The 19621-nt window shown below is 42.8% G+C and overlaps 1 protein-coding gene across 1 annotated transcript in view; it reads right to left on the bottom strand.

The window, feature by feature from the left end:
- The window catches only part of lrp1ab (low density lipoprotein receptor-related protein 1Ab), a 146247-nt gene that overhangs the window by 85875 nt on the left and 40751 nt on the right, over window positions 1-19621 (bottom strand). The window contains exons 3-6 of the mRNA XM_063016137.1: window positions 14269-14406; window positions 2461-2580; window positions 2232-2360; window positions 887-1141 (exon numbers count right to left, since the gene is read on the bottom strand). Of these exons, the coding sequence (XP_062872207.1) occupies window positions 887-1141; window positions 2232-2360; window positions 2461-2580; window positions 14269-14406 (642 nt within the window). The remainder of the gene's footprint in view (window positions 1-886; window positions 1142-2231; window positions 2361-2460; window positions 2581-14268; window positions 14407-19621) is intronic.

The raw sequence follows: 19621 nt of genomic DNA, 5'->3' as shown, positions 1-19621 counted from the left end.
AGAAAATGATTTGGAACGTAAGGCCTGAACTTGCAACGCGTCAGTTCAACAATCAGAAGTGAGCGGAGGAGCCGAAACCCTCTCAACTTGTCATGTAAAAGAAATGACTCGAGAGAGACAGTTCCAAGCTCCATGTCAGTTCCAAGTGGAAATCATCTACATCCATGACAGTTTTTGTACGAGATTTAAGTCCTGAGAATCTGCTGCACGATTCTGGCTTAACAGTGGATTGGAACAATCCCTCATTTGGGTGGGAACAAGTTCATTTTGTGCCTCATGAATGCAGAGCTTCAGTTACAGCAGCATTGAAAGCGGCTGTGTTTCAAATAGGATGTCATAAGTGCACTACAAATCAACCAGCTCCTCACTATGTAGGTCTTTTCATTGCTTATTTTCCAGCCATAACTTGGCAGTGTCTGTTTGCAAGAAGAAGCAACTGCATGTTCAAGAGTGCAAGATCAAGAGCTTTCAAGTTTTAATTTCAGCTCTGCTGTCAGCCGACCAGGCACCTACACAGCTGTCTGAGGGTGGGAGGGCTGAAGGGATTCCTTAATACTGCAGTTGTGGCCTCTCTGCTGGTTGGTCAATGGCGCCTGCACAATACTGATCGATACGCAATACCGATCCGTGTGTGAATACAACACCTGCAAGAAGCGTAAAAAGAAGCGGTTGGCTACTACACACATGGCAGAGGGGTCTGCAGCGGTAGAGGAGAATTATAACTGGGTAAATAAAGATAGATACTTTATTTATCCCAAGGGAAATTATTGGCCTCCAGTAGTTGAACATGCAAGAGAAAAAGAACTAATACAAATACAAATAAAGTAAGATAAGACTAGATCCGTCAGCCCAGGTCGTACAAGCTACTGCTAACGCTACTACTTACGATGCAGACTCAGTGAGATGTTGATCGTCCTCTCCTCCGTGAAGGTCTTGGCGTTGAGAAACTTGGCGCACTTTAGAAGGGTGGCGCTGGGTGCATCACCAACGTGGATCCAGCAGACTGTCTCCTCAGCATAGATGAAGTCCATGGCTGTGGTTTTGTGTGTGCTTACAGAGATGGGGTTGGCGCCGTTCAGAGATGTAGCCTGGATGTTTTGAGAGTTGGCGATGAGGAGATAGGGAGAACGGTCCACCGGGTCTGAAATTTCAAAAGAAAACGATACCTTTAAGTGGCACCTTGACTGGAATTAAAGTACAAATACAAAGCTGTGACAGTGGTCATGAGAATAATTACTGACATGTGGTAAAAACCTTGCACAGTTTGAGGTACAGGGTTGCGTATCAAGCTCATCAGATGCAGCTGGTGTACACCAACACAATGCGCAGAAACTCCAGCGATGGCTGTAACTTATGATGCCTCAAATCTACTAGATTTTGCTTTTACTTCTTTGTTTTTCCTCTTTTATTTATTAACTAATCCTTATTCTCAATTAAATGGACCAAAATATGGTCTTTTTGCATTTTGGTCCTCTCAGGGTTTCCTCATATGTTTTTTTCTTGCCACTCTTGCCCTAGAAGAATGCCTTTATTTGTCATACATGCATATACGTGTGTACAGCACAATGAAATACTTTGCCACGTATCCCAACTGGTCGTGGAAGCTGGGGTCAGAGCACAGGGTCAGCCATTATACGGCGACGCCAGGAGCCGAGAGGGTTAAGTGACTTGCTCAAGGGCCCAGAAGGGGCAGCATGGCAGAGCTGGGATTCAGACTCTCAACCTTTTGATTGATAGCCCAGGGCTCTACCCAGTAGGCTACCACTGTTCCACTAAAATGAGTCAAGGATCAAACCCAGGTCCCACAGGACCCTGCTGCTGTGCAGCACCCAATCTATAACCTGCGCCACCGGGCCGCCCAAGACTTGCTAACAGAGAGAAGGAGGTAGGGGAGGGGATTGGACCTGAATTTTTATGATGCGACTTTGGGAAAATGTTCCTTTATATTATATTATATTGTATTGTATTGTATTGTACTGTATATCATATCAATCATATCATATATCATATCATATATCATATCATATATCGTTTAGTTAAGTTTTGTCCAGGTTTGGTGTGTTTGCTTATTTTGGAATCCACTTTGGAAGGACAAATTCTGCCTCCTAGATCATGAAATCATGGCGGTCCTATCAGCTGAATTACACTCAACCAATAATGTCTGCATAAACAATCTAGAGCTGATAGACTAGTGTCCGATAGTGTGTGTGTGTGTGTGTGTGTACACGCACCATTCTTGGCTTTGCAGGAGCGGTTGTCCGGCTGAAGTAGGTAGCCCTCCACACAGCTGCAGGTGTAAGAGCCCTCAGTATTAGTGCAGGTCTGACTGCATGTACCATAGACCGCACACTCATTAAAATCTGTAACACAAAACACACAGTCAGTTAGCATAGCACACTTTTAAACGCTGGTCTAGAAGAACACTTGATAACTTGAGCAAAAATTAGAATTTAAATTTACCTCTGCAGATCAGGCCGTCCTCGCCAGCCTCAAACCCACTCTTGCAGTAGCACTTGGGTCCGGAGGGGGTGATTGCACAGCTGTCGTTACACTTCATGGTGGTGCAGTTATTCACAAACTCTACAATACAAAAAAGATACAAAAAATTAAAAACTACAGTCAAAGGTTTACATACACCTGTGGGTTTAAAACTGCTGGGTCAAAAATACACATACAGACTGTTTATTTAGTGCAGCAAGTGACGCCCCCTCCGACACGTGCGCAGTAGCTGACTGCATTTTTTTTTCTTCTATTTTTCCCCACTTTTTTCACCCAATTTTCTCCCCTAATCTAGTCGTGTCCAATTACCCCGATTGTGTCCTCTATACTGATTCGACCCTTCACCGCTGACTGAGGACGCCACTCAACTGACATACGCCCCCTCCGGCACGTACATTACATACATACGCATTTTTCACCTGCACGAGTCGAGTTTATACACTGACGGGCACTGTGAACAGAGGGCCACACCCCCATCAGCATTATTCCTCATCCCTGTGCAGGCGCCATCAGTCAGCCATCAGGGGCCGCAGTCGCACCAGTTATGAGGACCTGTGATCCGACTTTTTACCCATATGAACAACAGCCAATCGTTGTTCATGCAGCCACCCAGCCCAGCCGACTGCTTTCTTTTGCACCTGCACGAGGCAAGTTTATTTGCTGATCAGCCCTGTGCACGGAGAGCCACACCCTGATCAGCATAATTCCTCAACTCTGTGCAGACGCCATCAACCAGCCAGCAGAGGTCGTAATTCGCTCAGTTATGAGGAGCCCGGTCCGGCTCATCCTACCCTATGAACCACAGCCAATCGTTGTTCATGTGGCCACCCAGCCCAGCCGGATGGCAGAGCCGAGATTAGATACGATGTATTTGAAATCCCAGCTCTGGTGTGCTAGCACGTTTTACCGCTGCGCCACCCGAGCAGCTTAAACAGTGGTTTCTTAACCAGTAAGGTAAATAAACAATAACCTGTCACCTTGGGCTATGAGAAAAATGTAAAACATGAGTGGTTCTGTTCACAGTCAAGCAGGCTTGATATTACAATCAGCTAAGAGGCTGCTAGTCAAAAAAAGAGAAGCCTCTGCTCCAAGACATCACATTAAAGCAAGACCAAAATATAATGCTGACCACACGAACAACTGATCCATGTACTTTTTAATGAGTCTTTTTTTTTTTTTTAATAGTCTTTATTAGTGATTTTTCACTCCTGTTGGCAAAGCTTCGGCTAAAAAACCTAAACTCAGTCAACAGAATGGGTGTTTTGCGTAGGAGGCAGTGGAATGGTGAGCAATTTACAATCGGTACATTCTGGAGGTATTGTGGGAGGACCAGTGCTCTGTGTTGTGACTCAAGGGTCAGCATTTATCTTCATCATTATCTCAGATTAAAATCATTAATAATGAATCTGTTGGAATATATTTTATTGTTCTAATAAATACAATTAGTTAAACACTAAACACAGTGGACTTTAGGTCAGCGTCACTTCTCGTCACCAGATGCTCTGTAAATATTGTCTGGTCTCTCATCCACGCTTCCAAAGGGAATCTAAAACCAGGCATTAAGGGTTTAATCCAGTGCCTGTATCAAAGACTTCAGTTTATCTGTAGTCCTGCACCTCAGTCGGAGCACTGGAACCGATTCAGCACCAAACGCTTTGAAGTGTTTTTGACCTGACCACCCACTCCACCCTCCCACAGAGCCATGTTGTTGCCACACTGTGAGAGAGGCAGAGAAAGAGAGGAGGAAGCAAATAGTTCTAAAGCAATCCATCATGTACTACATGATCATGTTCTACAATACTGCGCTTTTATAACCTGCTTCAGCACTAATGCACTCGCTCAACAGACACGATTTGTTGCGTCTATGGGAGGGAAAGGCTGGCTGGGGATTCACATCCAAGCCACCAAGAACTATTATCATTACTGCCTGGGCGATGTGAGGCAGACCAGCTAGCTTAGTACTAAGAATTTACGCTGATCAGCCATAATATTAAAACCACCTCCTTGTTTCTACACTCAGTGTTCATTTTATCAGTTCCACTTACCATATAGAAGCACTTTGTAGTTTTACAATTACTGACTGTAGTCCATCTGTTTCTCTGCATGCTTTGTTAGCCCCCTTACATGCTGTTCTTTAATGGTCAGGACCCCCACAGGATCACTACAGAGCAGGTATTATTTAGGTGGTGGATCATTCTCAGCACTGCAGTGACACTGACATGGTGGTGGTGTGTTAGTGTGTGTTGTGCTGGTATGAGTGGATAAGACACAGCAATGCTGATGGAATTTTTAAACACCTCACTGTCACTGCTGGACTGAGAACAGTCCACCAACCTAAAAAATATCCAGCCAACAGCGTCCCGCGGGCAGTGTCCTGTGTCCACTGATGAAGGTCTAGAAGATGACCAACTTAAACAGCAGCAACAGATGAGCGATCGTCTTTGACTTTACATCTACAAGGTGGACCAACTTGGTAGGAGTGTCTAATAGAGTGGACAGTGAGTGGACACAGTATTGAAGACCATTGAAGAACAGGGTGAAAGCACGATAAAAAAAAGTATGTAGAGAACTAGATGAACATTAAAGTGCTTCTATATGGTAAGTGGAGCTGATAAAATGGACAGTGAGTGTAGAAACAAGGAGGTGGTTTTAATGTTATGGCTAATTCGTGTATGTTACTCTTAGCTTTTCTGCTATTCTTTCAGCCAGTGTATACATAAGCCAAGCTAATGACCAAGCTAAGAGATGCACTGGAACACTGAAAGCGAGCCAGGCATTCCAGTACCTGCCCCTAAAGAAGCTTATAATAGCCTTCATAATATTTTAAAAAGCCTTTCAAAAAGACGCTCAGGTGGCGCAGCGGTAAAGTACTCTAGCTCACCAGAGTTGGGGTTTCGAATACATCGTATCGAATTTCAGCTCTGCCTTCCGACTGGGCTGGGCAGCAGCACGGACAACGATTGGCTGTTGTTCAGGGTTAGAGGGTAAGAAAGTCAGATCATAGGTCCTCATAACTGGTGTGACTGTGGCCCCATCTGGCTGACTGATGGTGCTTGCACAGGGCTGAGGAATAATGCTGATGGGGGTGCGGCCCTCCGTACACAGTGCCCGTCAAATGTATGAACTTGACTCGTGCAGGTGAAAAATGCAGTCTGTACTGACTGTGCGTACCGGAGGGGGCGCATGTCAGTTGAGAGGCGTCCTCAGTCAGCGGTGAAGGGTCGAATCAGTATAGAGGACGCAATCAGGGTAATTGGACACGACTAGACTAGGGGGATAAAAATTGGGAAAGAAAAAAAAGAAAAAGAAAAAAGGGCCTTCCAAAAACAATAAAAACCATTATAGCTGCAATAAGGGTCAGTTCTATCTTAATGCTCGTGCTTTTGGAATGTGGTTAGAATGTTTAGAAAGTGCATTAGACTGTCTCATACATGATAACATCTTTCTGCTTTTACTCTTCTCTTTAAATAAAGGCTGCTGGTTTCCTGAACAAGCACCAGTATCCACACAGGTCTGGAGTCAGTGGGAGAGGGGTACTATGTAGTAGGAGTGTGTTCACCGGGTTTTGACATTCCTGGTGTTACTTTTTCAGTTGGCATGTTCATGCATGCAGCACGTGTCACGTGGATGTTAAAACGCGAAAGGAACAGTGGGAGATGTAGGGTGTGGTACCATGTCAAAATAGTAATAAGCTTAGTTCTAGAAATACAATAAAAATAAAAAGCAGTGATTTGTAAATCCACCTTGACCGTATTTGAGTAAAACAGTGCTTATCTGTATGTTTTGAAAATCAACACTCCTTCCAAAGTAGATATCTTCAACAAACAAGATTAGAAACATTTGATTTTAAAGGCTGTTTCCTCAATACATTATCAAAAACTTTTAATGAATAAACCAACAATTTAAAAACAATGTTTCCCAACAATCCATTGAAAAGATTTTAGATATTTTCCCTTTACAGTACATAATATTATCAAGAGATTCAGGGAACACATTATGGGCAAAGCAGAAAACAACTACTACCAGGTTCCAGGTTGAAAAAAATTATCCCAGACTTCACCATTGTGTTTAGAAGCCAAGTTTAAAAGTCATGGGTGTGTATTATTTGTATATATGTTCAAGCTAAATGACATACACCGATCAGCCATAACATTAAAACCACCTCCTTGATTTTACACTCACTGTCCATTTTATCAGCTCCACTTACCATATAGAAGCACTTTGTAGTTCTACAATTACTGACTGAAGTCCATCTGTTTCTCTGCATGCTTTGTTAGCCCCCTTTCATGCTGTTCCTCAATGGTCAGGACCACCACAGAGCAGGTATTATTTGGGTGGTGGATGATTCTCGGCACTGCAGTGACACTGACATGGTGGTGGTGTGTTAGTGTGTTGTGCTGGTATGAGTGGATCAGACACAGCAATGCTGATGGAGTTTTTAAACACATCACTGTCCCTTCTGGACTGAGAATAGTCCACCAACCAAAAATATCCAGCCAACGGCACCCCGTGGGCAGCGTCCTGTGACCACTGATGAAGGTCTAGAAGATGACCAACTCAAACAGCAGCAATAGATGAGCGATCATCTCTGACTTTACATCTACAAGGTGGACCAACTAGGTAGGAGTGTCTAATAGAGTGGACAGTGAGTGGACACGGTGTTTAAAAATTCCAGCAGCGTTGCTGTGTCTGATCCACTCATACCAGAACAACACACACTAACACACCACCACCATGTCATTGTCACTGCAGTGCTGAGAATGATCCACCACCTAAATAATACCTGCTCTGTGGTGGTCCTGTGGGAAAAAATTAACAGTGAGTGTAGAAACAAGGAGGTGGTTTAATTGTTATGGCTGGTCAGTGTATATTTAAGCTAAATTTATTTATTTATTAGGATTTTAACGTCATGTTTTACACTTTGGTTACATTCATAACAGGAACAGTAGTTACTCGTAACACAAGGTTACATCAAACACAGTCATGGACAATTTTGTATCTCCAGTTCACCTCACTTGCATGTCTTTGGACTGTGGGAGGAAACCAGAGCTCCCAGAGAAAACCCACACAGACACAGAGAGAACATGCAAACTCCACACAGAAAGTACCCTGACCGCCCCACCCGGGGTTCAAACCCAGGACCTTCTTGCTATGAGGCGACAGTGCTACCCCGACCGAGCCGGCCTATATTGGGTTAAATAAGGGGCTTTTTTATCTAATAAAATACAAAACTGTGCTCAGTCTGTCGCTGCTGGATCAATAAACATTTCATTATTGTTCCTCTCACAGAATTGCATAAGCGAGCTCATCCATCAACGCTGTCCAAATATTTTGGGTTTGCAGAGCTACAGATTGCACGTACTGCAGCCCAGATCGACGTTCTGCTGCCAGAGCTGTGAGTCAATCGCAGAGAAATAAAAATCTGTGTTTGTAATCGAGCTCTGTCGTAAAGCACTAATCACTCAGCTAGCTGCTGTGGCATAACGGCACATATTTGCCTTGTTTAGCGGGTGGCGTCTCGGATGAGGGGGCACGCTAACCGCGAGCAAACAAACGCCGCGAGCTAACGGCGCTCGCACAGAGGGAGACAGCCGAACGCATGCGCATAATAGTACGCTAAACGTGGCCGATTCGGCTCCGGCGACAGACACCCAAACAAATTATATACAGACAAAACAGCTTAGAACAGCAGAGCTGCACTATAATGCCTAAAATTATACGTGTGATGAGCTCACACAATATTCCACCGATTTAGAGACAAAGCGGTGTATTATAGTCAGGGTGGGGCTTTAGAATTGAGTGAATACAGTGTGTGTGTTAAAGTGAAAGTGAAGGTGTGTAACATTATGTAATTAGTTAGTTTCTTTAATGTTTAACTGCTAACAAGGGCAGATCAGGCCAGTGAGGCACCATGGGAAAACTGTACATCTAAAAGAGGCACCTCAGTACATTGCCAGTAATGTTATTTATTAATTAGGTTATTTAGGCACTTTGGTTACATTCATGACAGAAGTTTATGTTTAATGTCAAACACAGTCATGGACAATTTTGTATCTCCAATTCACCTCACTTGTATGTTTTTGGACTGTGAAAGGAAACCAAAGCTTCCAGAGGAAACCCACACAGACACGGGGAGAACATGCAAACTCCACATAGAAAGGCCCCGGACCTGGGAATCAAACCCAGGACCTTCTTGCTGTGAGTGCTACCCACCGAACCACTTCATTCCCAGAAATAAGGAACATTGCTCATCAGCTGTGCCATCTGATAACCTACTGACAACTGGAAATGTTGCGTAAAGCCTTCCCAGAACTTAGCCCAGTCACCCCCCCCCCCCAACAGGAAAGTGGGTGCCAACAATTTACTTATGCCCATAGTTATGAATTAGGATGTTAAACAAGCTCGTCGTTATGTGTCCACATACTTTAGCCATATAATGTATTAGAGTTTGCCAAAAAAATAAATAAATAAAAGTTAAAGTGGAAGTGAAATCCTAAATGACTTCAAATAAGCTCCATAGTGCACTACATAATGTGTAAACACTCTTATTGTACCCTACACAGCGCACTAAAGTAGAAGGTAAGAAACCAATTGGGATTTGGAATGGCGGATAGAAACCGAGCAAACAGCGGAACGCTACAACATAACGCTACATCATCTGTGTTCAACCTTTTGTTCGACTGGGTTATTACAAAATAACTGTGCAGGGCACTCGGTTGGCACAGCAATCTAAAGCACTAGTGCACCGCCGCTAGGATTAATAGCTTTTGTTTTTAGCCGTTCCTGAGGGAAGGAGGTCGACTGGGTTTAGTGCTGCTGCAACTTCGCTTTCTGCTGGCTGATTCATGAGTCACTTGATTCATGAATGATTCACGATTCACAGAGTCTCTTTCTCTGGCAGGTGAAAAGAAGTGCACGTGTGTCACAGGGAACAGGGAATTGCACTTGACTAAATTTGGAGGGAAATCGGGGTAAGTGCAGACAAACTCACAGATCAACTAACTGCTCATAAATTCTTTGTGAGCGATTATTATTATTACTATCGAGATTGATGATTAGTCTTTGCAACTGTAATTCCTACTCTGCCGCGAGCGTTTTCAGGTGGCAACAGACCCACAGACCCAGTGTCAAGTTGGATAAAAGTTTAAAAACACTTTAAAATGTTCGTTAGTATAGAGAAGGTAAAAAGAAATCGGTGTTTCAATTACATTCCAAACAGAACCAGTCAGAGAGAACCATCAAAACTCAGGTAAAAACCAGAGCCATGGGTGACCAGGTGGCGCAGTGGGATATTCCGCTAGCACATCAGTGCTGGGATTCTGAACTCCCCGAGTTCGAATCTCAGCTCTCCTACCGGTCATCTGGGCTCCTAGTGGGCACAATTGGGAGTGCCTAGAGCTAGTCAGCTGTCTGGGAAAAGACAGGACTAAAAAAATGGGTGGGGTCTCGAGGCTGTGTAAGAACCCTGGTTAGTAGCCCAAGGCACCTGTACAGAAGTGGAGATCAGAGCGTGACTCTAAAAAGGGAGAAAATGCAGAAATTAAACAGGCCGTGCAATGTAACCCACGTTTCCAGTTAATACAGTACGCAGGGTTACGACACTCAGCTCTGGCCTGATCTCAATCTCCGCCCGTAAAAAAAAATCACAAAATTGAAGATTTATTGGCAGTCATGTTTCCTGGGCTGCAGTTAATAATAAAATTCCAATGTACGTCTACTCCTCTTTTCAGCTATTAGTCACCTCTGATGATTACTCACACCTGAAAAACGACAGCGCAAGGTCCAAGGTGGTCAGGTTGCGCAAGCGTCGAGTTTATTTGGCCGAACACTTGTGAAACGTCTGGGTTTCTCGTAAAAGCAGATGTTAAAAATCATCAGCGAAGTCTGAGTAAGAGGTTGCGATGAGCACGTTGTAGTTCTTTCCAACAGCGTCAACAAATCAGCTTGGAGCCAAAGGTTCACTGTGAAGCAATCTGTCCATCTGTTTGCATTTCATGTGTTATGCGGTCAAAAGTATGCGGAAGCTTCGATTAAATATTTCAAAGTTCGAGAATAATCACATGCTTATATGCTTTTTTTTTTTTTTTACTTTTTGCTAACAGTTCCTGTTTCCATTAAGACTTGGTTGGACAAGTCTTGTGAGGAGAAACATCAGTGCCCCCCACAGAGCTCTGACCTCAGCTCCAGGAACAGAATGTTGCACCATGATTAAAACAAATCCTTGTAGATAGACGTATTTTATTCCCAGGCTGTTTATCGTAAGTAAAGTGAGATGTATTTCACAATACGTGTCCATCAGGCAACCAGGACAGAGGTTACAATGAGTCCACTTCCCCATTATACTGCACCCTCAGCTATTTAATAATCGCTTATTTATTTATTTTATGAGGATTTTAATGTCATGTTTTAATGTCACACTTTGGTTACATTCATGACAGGACAGGTAATTACTGGTTACACAAGATTCATCAGTTTAAGTTTTTAATGTTAAACACAGTCATGGACAATTTTGTATCTCCAATTCACCTCACTTGAGAGGAAACCGGAGCTCCCAGAAGAACTCCACAAAGACACAGAGAGAACATGCAAACTCCACACAGAAAGGACCCGGACCGCTCCACCTGGGAATCAGACCCAGAACCTTTTTGCTGTGAGGTGACAGTGCTACCCACTAAGCCACCGTTACGGTCTATTTAATAATTAAATAAACACTTGTTTTGGTGGTGTTGACTGATTACTTTATTGATCCCCAAAGGGACATTGCAATGTTACAGCAGCAGTTTACAATTATAACAAGCATTTGACACAGAACAAAAAACTAAAGGGGGTGAGCCTAAAAGGTGTAGTTTATAGACATTATTTGTGCAATTATAAGCTGTGCAAATAAAACAGTACCATGTGCAAATCTCCAAATCGAACAGTACATTTGCAAGGTTGATATTCGTGGGTAGTGGGTACTATAGGCTCTGCGTCCTCCTCTTGCACCAGTGTTTCTGATTATTTGAAAAATTAATTACCACTATAAAAATAAAGAACCCAAGGGTGACATGATTTTGAGCCAGTTACAACTGCCAGGTGACAAATATGCCCCAGAAACTGAATCTTTTATCCAGCCGTTAGTAAAATGCTCTATAATATTTGCTTACGTTTCTAAAATCAACACTCCACCAATGTCATGGTCACCAAACTCTGGTAAATACAAACTGCATTTCTGGAAATAGTGGGTGTCAAAAAGCACTTGGGACAAGGGCAAAGAGTTTATACAATATTCCAAAGTTACGCTGTTTACAAACGTTCCACACTAAGCAGATGAATTGGTAACAGGTGAGGGTAACATGATTGGCATCTTTGCTTGTAAAGACTGAGCCTTTGGTGGATCCTCCATTTATTCCCAAACATTCATTCCTCTGTTGTGTGTTTTACCACCGCTTTATCCTATTCAGTGTCACGGTGGGTCTGATTCACTGGGTGAAAGGCACGTAACACCCTGGACAGGTCACCAGTCCATCACAAAGCAAACACACTAACACCTATGGCAATTTTGTATCTCCAATTCACCTAACTGCATGTCTTTGGACTGTGGGAGGAAAACGGAGCTCCTGGAGAAAACCCACGCAAACACAGGGAGAACATGCAAACTCCACACAGAAAGGGCCCAGACCGCTCCACCTGGGAATCAAACCCAGGGCTTTCTTGCTGTTGAGATGACAGTATTCAGTACACGGAGGGAGATGTTAACTGGCATGCAGGTGGGTTGTGTCACCTCAGCCTATTGGTTTAAATGGCCTACTACTGGTTTGAAATCTTCTACTTAGGCAGACGCCTAGCTAGACAGTATGCAGCAAGGCAGCTCACTAGGTTTTTAAAGAAGATTTACCTAAAATGCACCCAATAAAAGACAGATCTGGGACTTTTGGATTTCTTGTTGTTGTTTACATTGCACCTACTACCCACCATGCAGACACACCCCCAAGTGCCCGGCATTCCACAAACACTAACATTGCCAACATTGTGAATTCAAGGTTAAACTGTGTGGAAAGTTTTTGTAGTTACCTTGTAGGCATAACATTCTACCCAGTGCTGCTATAGGCTAAAGCTAAATGACAAATCAGTACTAACACCACTACGACTAGTTCTGTATTGTTAATACAGCTAAAGCTTTATGCAGAAAGGTCTATGCACATCTGTTTTTGTTATTATTGATGGCAAAGATTACTCTCCCTGGTGCAAAAGCCTCCAGAGACACTTTACATGTTTGGCCTGCGTTGTTGTGCATTGGCTGCAAAATTGGCAGAGCCTGGAGAACAGGGGGTGGGTGGCTCGAAAACCAGAATAGCTCAGGACTTTGGATACAAACATGAGCTTTGAGCATGCGAGCACACATGTGGCGTGGGTGTAAACTTACCAGAACAGAACAGCGAGAGGACGATGCACATTTTGAGGGACCGTTGGATCAGAGTTTCTAAAATGTGGACAATTCGCGCTAAGGATTTTAATGATTGGCCAGCTAATCGGTAACCGAGAGTTAAGGATAAAAATGAGCTAAAACTGATAGTTTAAAGAGTCATTTAAATTCTTTTGCACCAGCGGATGTTTGATTTCAACTAAAAGTTGATTTGTAGCTCGCCCTCAGTTATGGATGCATCAGTTCTGTGTTTATAGCCTATATACACACATAATAATTCTAAAATCAGTGCCCGCAACACCTTGTACAAATCTGGACAAAGGCGAACACAGTAGGCATTGGTCTTTCAGGCTAGCCTACCACTGCTGATCTTGGTTCGAATCTCAGAAATGCGACCAACTGTGGTAGCCTAGGTACTGAACTAGTGATCACTGGTTAAAGCCCCACCAACATCAAGTTGCCACTGTTGTTCGCTTTGAATATAAGTGTGTACTAAATGCCATAAATGTTTATTGGGGGGGGGGGTTGGTCAAAAGTATTTGGACTCCTGACCGTGAGCTTGCTGGACATCCCATTTTAAAAACAAATGGTGTTAGAATAGAGTGGCTTCTATGTGATCTTTCAAAAGTTTTGAAGTATGTGTGGGAATTTATGCCTATTCAGTCAAATGAGCATTTGTATGGCTGGGCACTGATGTTGGTCAAGAATCAGTAACACAATTCTCGTAATACAGCGAGTAGTTATTAATTGACAGAGGACTGGCCAGTCTGCAGCCTGGGGCTTTTCTTCAGCAGCATGGCAGTAGAACTCAAGGGAAATGTTGCACCCCCCCGACTCGATCCGTGTTAAGGATTTAATTGGACTCTGCTGTCGGGAGTGGATGAACAGAACCAGTGAGAGTGTGAGAACACAGAAGCGGATTAGAACAGCTGGGTGAGGGGCACCGTTCTGGAGATTTGGAGAATAAGGTTAAATCTCAGCTGTGCCACCGGCCTGGTCGGCCACTCAACGGACAGAATAGCCCATGAGTGAGATGAAAGGCAGGATGAAGGATCATTGTCTGGCTGAGCCAAAGCATGTGTAGTGGAGGAAAACAGAGAGCACAGCGTGATCATCTGAACATGCCAACACTATATAAATCTGGAGTCACAAGTGTCGGTCAAGAAGAAGATTGAATATACCCAAATTAGGACAATACCAACAGGCCCTCAGATGCACAGATAGCCGAGTGGGTGCCACATAGCAACATGGGAACCTGAGTTTGATTCTTGCTTTTGCCACCAGTCAAGGAGTGTTTATATGCACACTAATAATCTGATCATGGTCAGGTCCTGCAAGTAATCTGATTATTTATAGATAGGTACCTCGACAGTGATGCCCTTCGTCACTTCCATCCACGCAGTCCGAGATGCTGTTGCACAGTTTGCTCAGATGAATACAGATGTTTGTGCCCCGACAGTCAAACTCGTTGGGCGGGCAATGAGACGTCTGGCTTTGGTGACCTAGAACCCATAAAAACACAAAGATTTGATCAATGGTAGAAAGCAAATAGCAGACAGCAGGAAGCTCCACACTGAAGAAAAAAAGTTTTTCCGTTTGTAAATGTAATGTGTAAATATTCAATTTTTACGATTTCATTTAAGATAAGATAAGATAAGACTTTATTGGTCCCCTAAGGGAAATTAACAAAAAATTTGTTAAATAAATACTTAAATAGTTAAATAAAATTAACAATTTTTACGCTTTCTGTTGGGGAAAAGTGCTCCTGTTGGGGTTATAACTGTGGCGCGCTTTGTGGTTGTACCAAAAAATTCAGTTCAGAGTCGATAAAAAATGTCATTTAAATCCATTTCCGACAGCATTAATCAAACAATAACTTATTTGTCAGCGTCTTTCGGTCCACATACTTTTGGCCATTGTGTTCAAATCTGCATTTTCACAAAGCCAACAATAAACGTATTTTGCATGGGGGGGGGGGGGGGTTTGTATCTGTGTGAAGACCTCAGCTTTATTTAAACGTCCCGAAGCGTTCCCGGAATCAGGGACCGGGCAAAACATGTAACCACAAGAAAAAACAGAGTAGAAGAATAAGAAGCTATTGTGTTTTGTTCAATAACTGCTTGTTCTGGCCCAGAATACATCACTTGATAGTGTTGTTTTTTATTAGAGAGGGGTTCCGATGTGGGTAAAGAGGAGTGCGCTGCCTCAACCGGTCTCCTGCAGCCCACGCTGGGAGGGAGAAACTGTTTTCCTTGGCTGTGTTTTTGTCATCTTCTTTTTACTCGGTCTTTCGTTCTGGCTTTCTCTAGCTGCCTCTCCCTCATCAAAACAGCTGCTGACCTATTTAAGTGAGAACTGGAGAGAAAGTGAGGTGGGGAACTTTCACCGCCTGCACAGGAAGAGCGTCAAAGAGGGTTTAAAGCTGAAGACGCCAGAAAGATTCTGTACTATAGTTTCTAAAGTAAGAAAAGCCTTTAAATGTTGTCTGCTCAGGGGAAAAACATCTGTATATAGAGTGGATTCAGAAAGTATTCAGACCAAACCAACAACATATTGTGTAAAAAGTCAACAGGGTCTGAATACCTTCCAACCCAACATAAAAAATATAATGCCGGCACCCAGGTGGCACAGCGGGATATTCCACTAGCACACCAGCGGCAAGATTCTGAACTCCTCGGTTCGAAACTCAGCTGGGCGCCATCTAGCGGGCATAACTGGCAGTGCCTCGAAGGAGGGATGACTGGAATATGTAGGCGGGGTCTTCAAATGCTGCGTAAGGACCCTGATTGGCGGATAGAGGGACCTGTGCAGACTCAAATCCTGCAGTGCCAGGCGTGTCCCCTTAATGTCCTCTTAATGCTTAAGCCAGTACATGTCCAGGCCCGTCTGAAGTTTGCCAGAGAGCATATGGATGATCCAGAAGAGGATTGGGAGAATATCATGTGGTCAGATGAAACCAAAATGGAACTTTTTGGTAAAAACTCAACTCGTCGTGTTTGGAGGAAGAAGAATGCTGAGTAAACACCATACCTACTGTGAAGCATGGGGGTGAAAACATCATGCTTTGGGTTGTCATGCTGGAAGACCCAGCCACGTTCCATCTTCAATGCTCTCACTGATGGAAGGAGGTTTTGGCTTAAAATCTCATGATACATGGCCCCGTTCATTCTTCCCTTAACACGGATCAGTCGTCCTGTCCCCTTTGCAGAAAAAACCCAAAGCATGATGTTTTCACCCCCATGCTTCACAGTAGGTATGGTGTTTACTCAGCATTCTTCTTCCTCCAAACACGACGAGTTGAGTTTTTACCAAAAAGTTCCATTTTGGTTTCATCTGACCACATGATATTCTCCCAATCCTCTTCTGGATCATATATATATAGCCTTTCCCTAAAGCTCTGAGATCAGACAGGCTTTTTTTTTTTTATCCAAATATTACTGTTTCAATGTACGTGCACAATAAACTGCTCAGCCCTACGTTTATATAACTTCAGTGCGTTAACCAAATGTTTATTCACCTCACTTGTCTTCTTTATGACTCCTTTATGATCTTAACCTGAACGACCTAACAATATTGCCCTTCACTTCCTCTTTCATTCTGTTTTTATCATGATGACACACACAAACCTTCCTATCCATTGCCTGATACACTACGGTACAGGACGTTTTTATTCTACATGTAGTGGTTGTTTCCACTGCCAAGTGACCTGTACTGTATCTATGTACCCGTGCTTAATTTGGTGACCCTGCCTGACCAGGGATCGAGCACTGTAATGGGCCATACGGGTAGAAAAAAAACTTTCTGAGTAGGCGGTTCGAGGCTCATCGCTTTTATCAGTTCAGTGAAACAGTGAATTTAACATTTTAAGTAAGGATTTTTGTATTTCACCCTCTACAGTGCATAATATGATCAACGGATTTAGGAAAGCTAAAGAAACCTGGCATGAGGTTTGACAGACCATTGATAAACACTGTTTGTTGTTTAAAAAAAAAATCTATAAAAATGGTTGAAATAAAGTCATTAACAGATCCCGACTTTGTGGTCGGGACCCCACATGGGGTCACGTAAAATCCACATGGTCTCATTTATCATTATTTAAGTAGGGATTTTTGTATTTCACCCTCTACGGTGCATAATATGATGAAGGGATTTAGGAACGCTAAAGAAATATGACAAGCGTCTATGATTATACGCAGCACCTTACACAGACGGGTCAGTGAGTACTCCCCATGGCTTTCTGTTTCGGAGACACTTCAATAACAATTTGGTCTTTATCCAAGTCATTCAGGTCTTTATGCTGATCCTATCTGCTGCATTCAACACGTGATCTACGATGAACTACCATCAGCGTGACATTTATTACATCACCGACTATCCCTTGCACATGGACATTTTGGGAGGTTGGTCCTAATGTTTTGGCTAATCAGTGTATATAATCATATCAAATTGAAAGACGGATGATGAGACAGATTTGTATACCTGGAAAAACTAGAAGTCAGAACTAGGATGTCAGGGCATGTTAATGAACCTACTTTACACTGAACCATGAAGACAAACAGAAAGATATTTATGATAGTGTTTTATTACAAGCCTGAGAACTTTCGCTCGAGGTTATTAAACAACATTTAGATTTTTGATAACTGGTTCTGCAGCATGAACTGCTTTGATCAAACATGTTCTGCTGTCAAAAGCCCTGTGAGCCATGCAGGTGTTTCGGCAGGAAAATACAACGAGAAGTTGGGAAAGTATGTAAAAACAGAAAGCTGTGATTTCTGTGACTCTGACCTGTATTAAAATGAAAATAGCTGTGCCAATGTTTCTTTTCTAAAGATAGGGGCCACTGAAACCTGGAACTGTTGGGAAATGTGTTGTAATACCCTAAACATGCAACCAGAAGAGCGAAGACTGGCAGCTTTGCCAAAAATACATGGGCGAATGATCCCAAGAAAAGCCTGAAACGTTTTTACATATTTTACCCTCTACAGTGCATAACATCAACAAAAGCATTCAATGAATCCAGAAAGATCTATGTGCACAGACAGCAAGGCCAAAAAAAACACTATTAAATAGGCCTGTACAGTACAGAGGTGTATTAGTTCTTCAGGGAAGGCTAACATACACACCTAAAATATTTACACTTTTTAATGCATTACATGCCTTCTTAACATTGTCTTATTTTAACATGACAACACAGCAATATTTTTAGCATGGCTATGGAATGCAGGCGCTAGACCGGCCTGCCTACAGTCTAAACCTGCCTCCTATTGAAAATGTGTGGCATTGTGATAATATATGACAAAAACAAACCTTTGTATGATTGCAGCTGAAGATTTCAATAATAGGGGAAAAATCTAATTGGCTTGCAAGAAAATTCAATGTAACAGTAGCAGGTGTGCTCCAGTCCCAAAAAACAGGTAATACATTTACCAAAAATGAGGTTGAAGAGAATTTACAAATAACTGCTTTAGTGTTCCAACTCCACCCGCAATAAATGTATAAATCCTTCAATACCTGTTTATATAACCAGTTTAAATGAGAAGCACCCAATGTTACTAATACAAACAATTAAATGTAACTAATAAAAGCAAGAAAATACTTTGCAGTATTCACTTTTGTCTTGACTAGTTTCAGTGTAGAGCCAACACCACCCAAAATCATGGTTCGAATAATGGGAGGATTGTGGTGAGTGGTTGTCTGACCCTACTAATTAATACTTGGACCCCCCAAAAAGAGGCTTTAGACTTCGACATCTCTGACATTTTGACTACGCGATTGCTAACTGAATTGTCGTAGGATTGCTAGGACCACCTCATAGTGCAAATCAACCCATAAATGTGAAGCACTTGAACGCTACACGAATGAAAAATGTTAAATCACTAAACACAAACCTTAAAGTTTGAATTTCACAGCAAATTGCATTACTCCATACACACTTCCTCATAACACAAGCCAAACATCTGATGCTAAATATACACACTATGTCAAAGAGTATGTGGGCACCTGAAGATGAGCTTGCTGGACATTTGCGCCCATTTAGTCAAAAGGAATTTGTAAAACCAGGCACTGAAGGACAAAAAGGGCCAGCTCAAAATCAGTGTTTCAAATCATTATAGAGGTGTTCAACAAGGTTGAGGTCAGGGCACTGAGCAGGCCACTTCAGTAATGGGTGTGGCTGAAACACATGAAGTCAGTAACAGGAATAGGTGTCCATATACAGGTACATCCACACTTATGATACACTTATGACCCCTAAATCCGTGCGGTCTCATGTAACAAGCTACTTCAACATTGCTTTGACCAAGTGCAACACTGTATACTATTCAATCCTCATCACTCAAGTCTCCCCAAACAATCTCTCCTTTATACACCATTTCACCAAAATGATGTGAGCACCAGTTAATTTCTGAGTTGACGTGTTACAGTCCAGCTTTGTAGAGGGCGTGTTCCTGTTCCAGCATGACTGTGCCCCTGTGTCCAAAGTGGGGTCCATAAAGACATGCTTTGACAAATTTGGTGTAGAGGAACATCAGTGGGTTAAGCAGAGCCCTGACCTTAATCCTACTTAACAGATTTGGGATGAAACGGAACACTGACTGTGAGTCAGGTCTGTTCATCCAACATGAAAGCCGAAAATCTAGTGAGCTGTCTTGCTGCCTACCTGGGCAGCTGCCTAAGTAGAGAGGATTCTAAAAGACACCAAACTCATAAGGCAGATTA

Source organism: Trichomycterus rosablanca, chromosome 19 (assembly GCF_030014385.1).
Source record: "Trichomycterus rosablanca isolate fTriRos1 chromosome 19, fTriRos1.hap1, whole genome shotgun sequence".
NCBI classification, from domain to species: Eukaryota; Metazoa; Chordata; class Actinopteri; order Siluriformes; family Trichomycteridae; genus Trichomycterus; species Trichomycterus rosablanca.
This window is presented reverse-complemented; position numbering and strand designations above follow the sequence as displayed.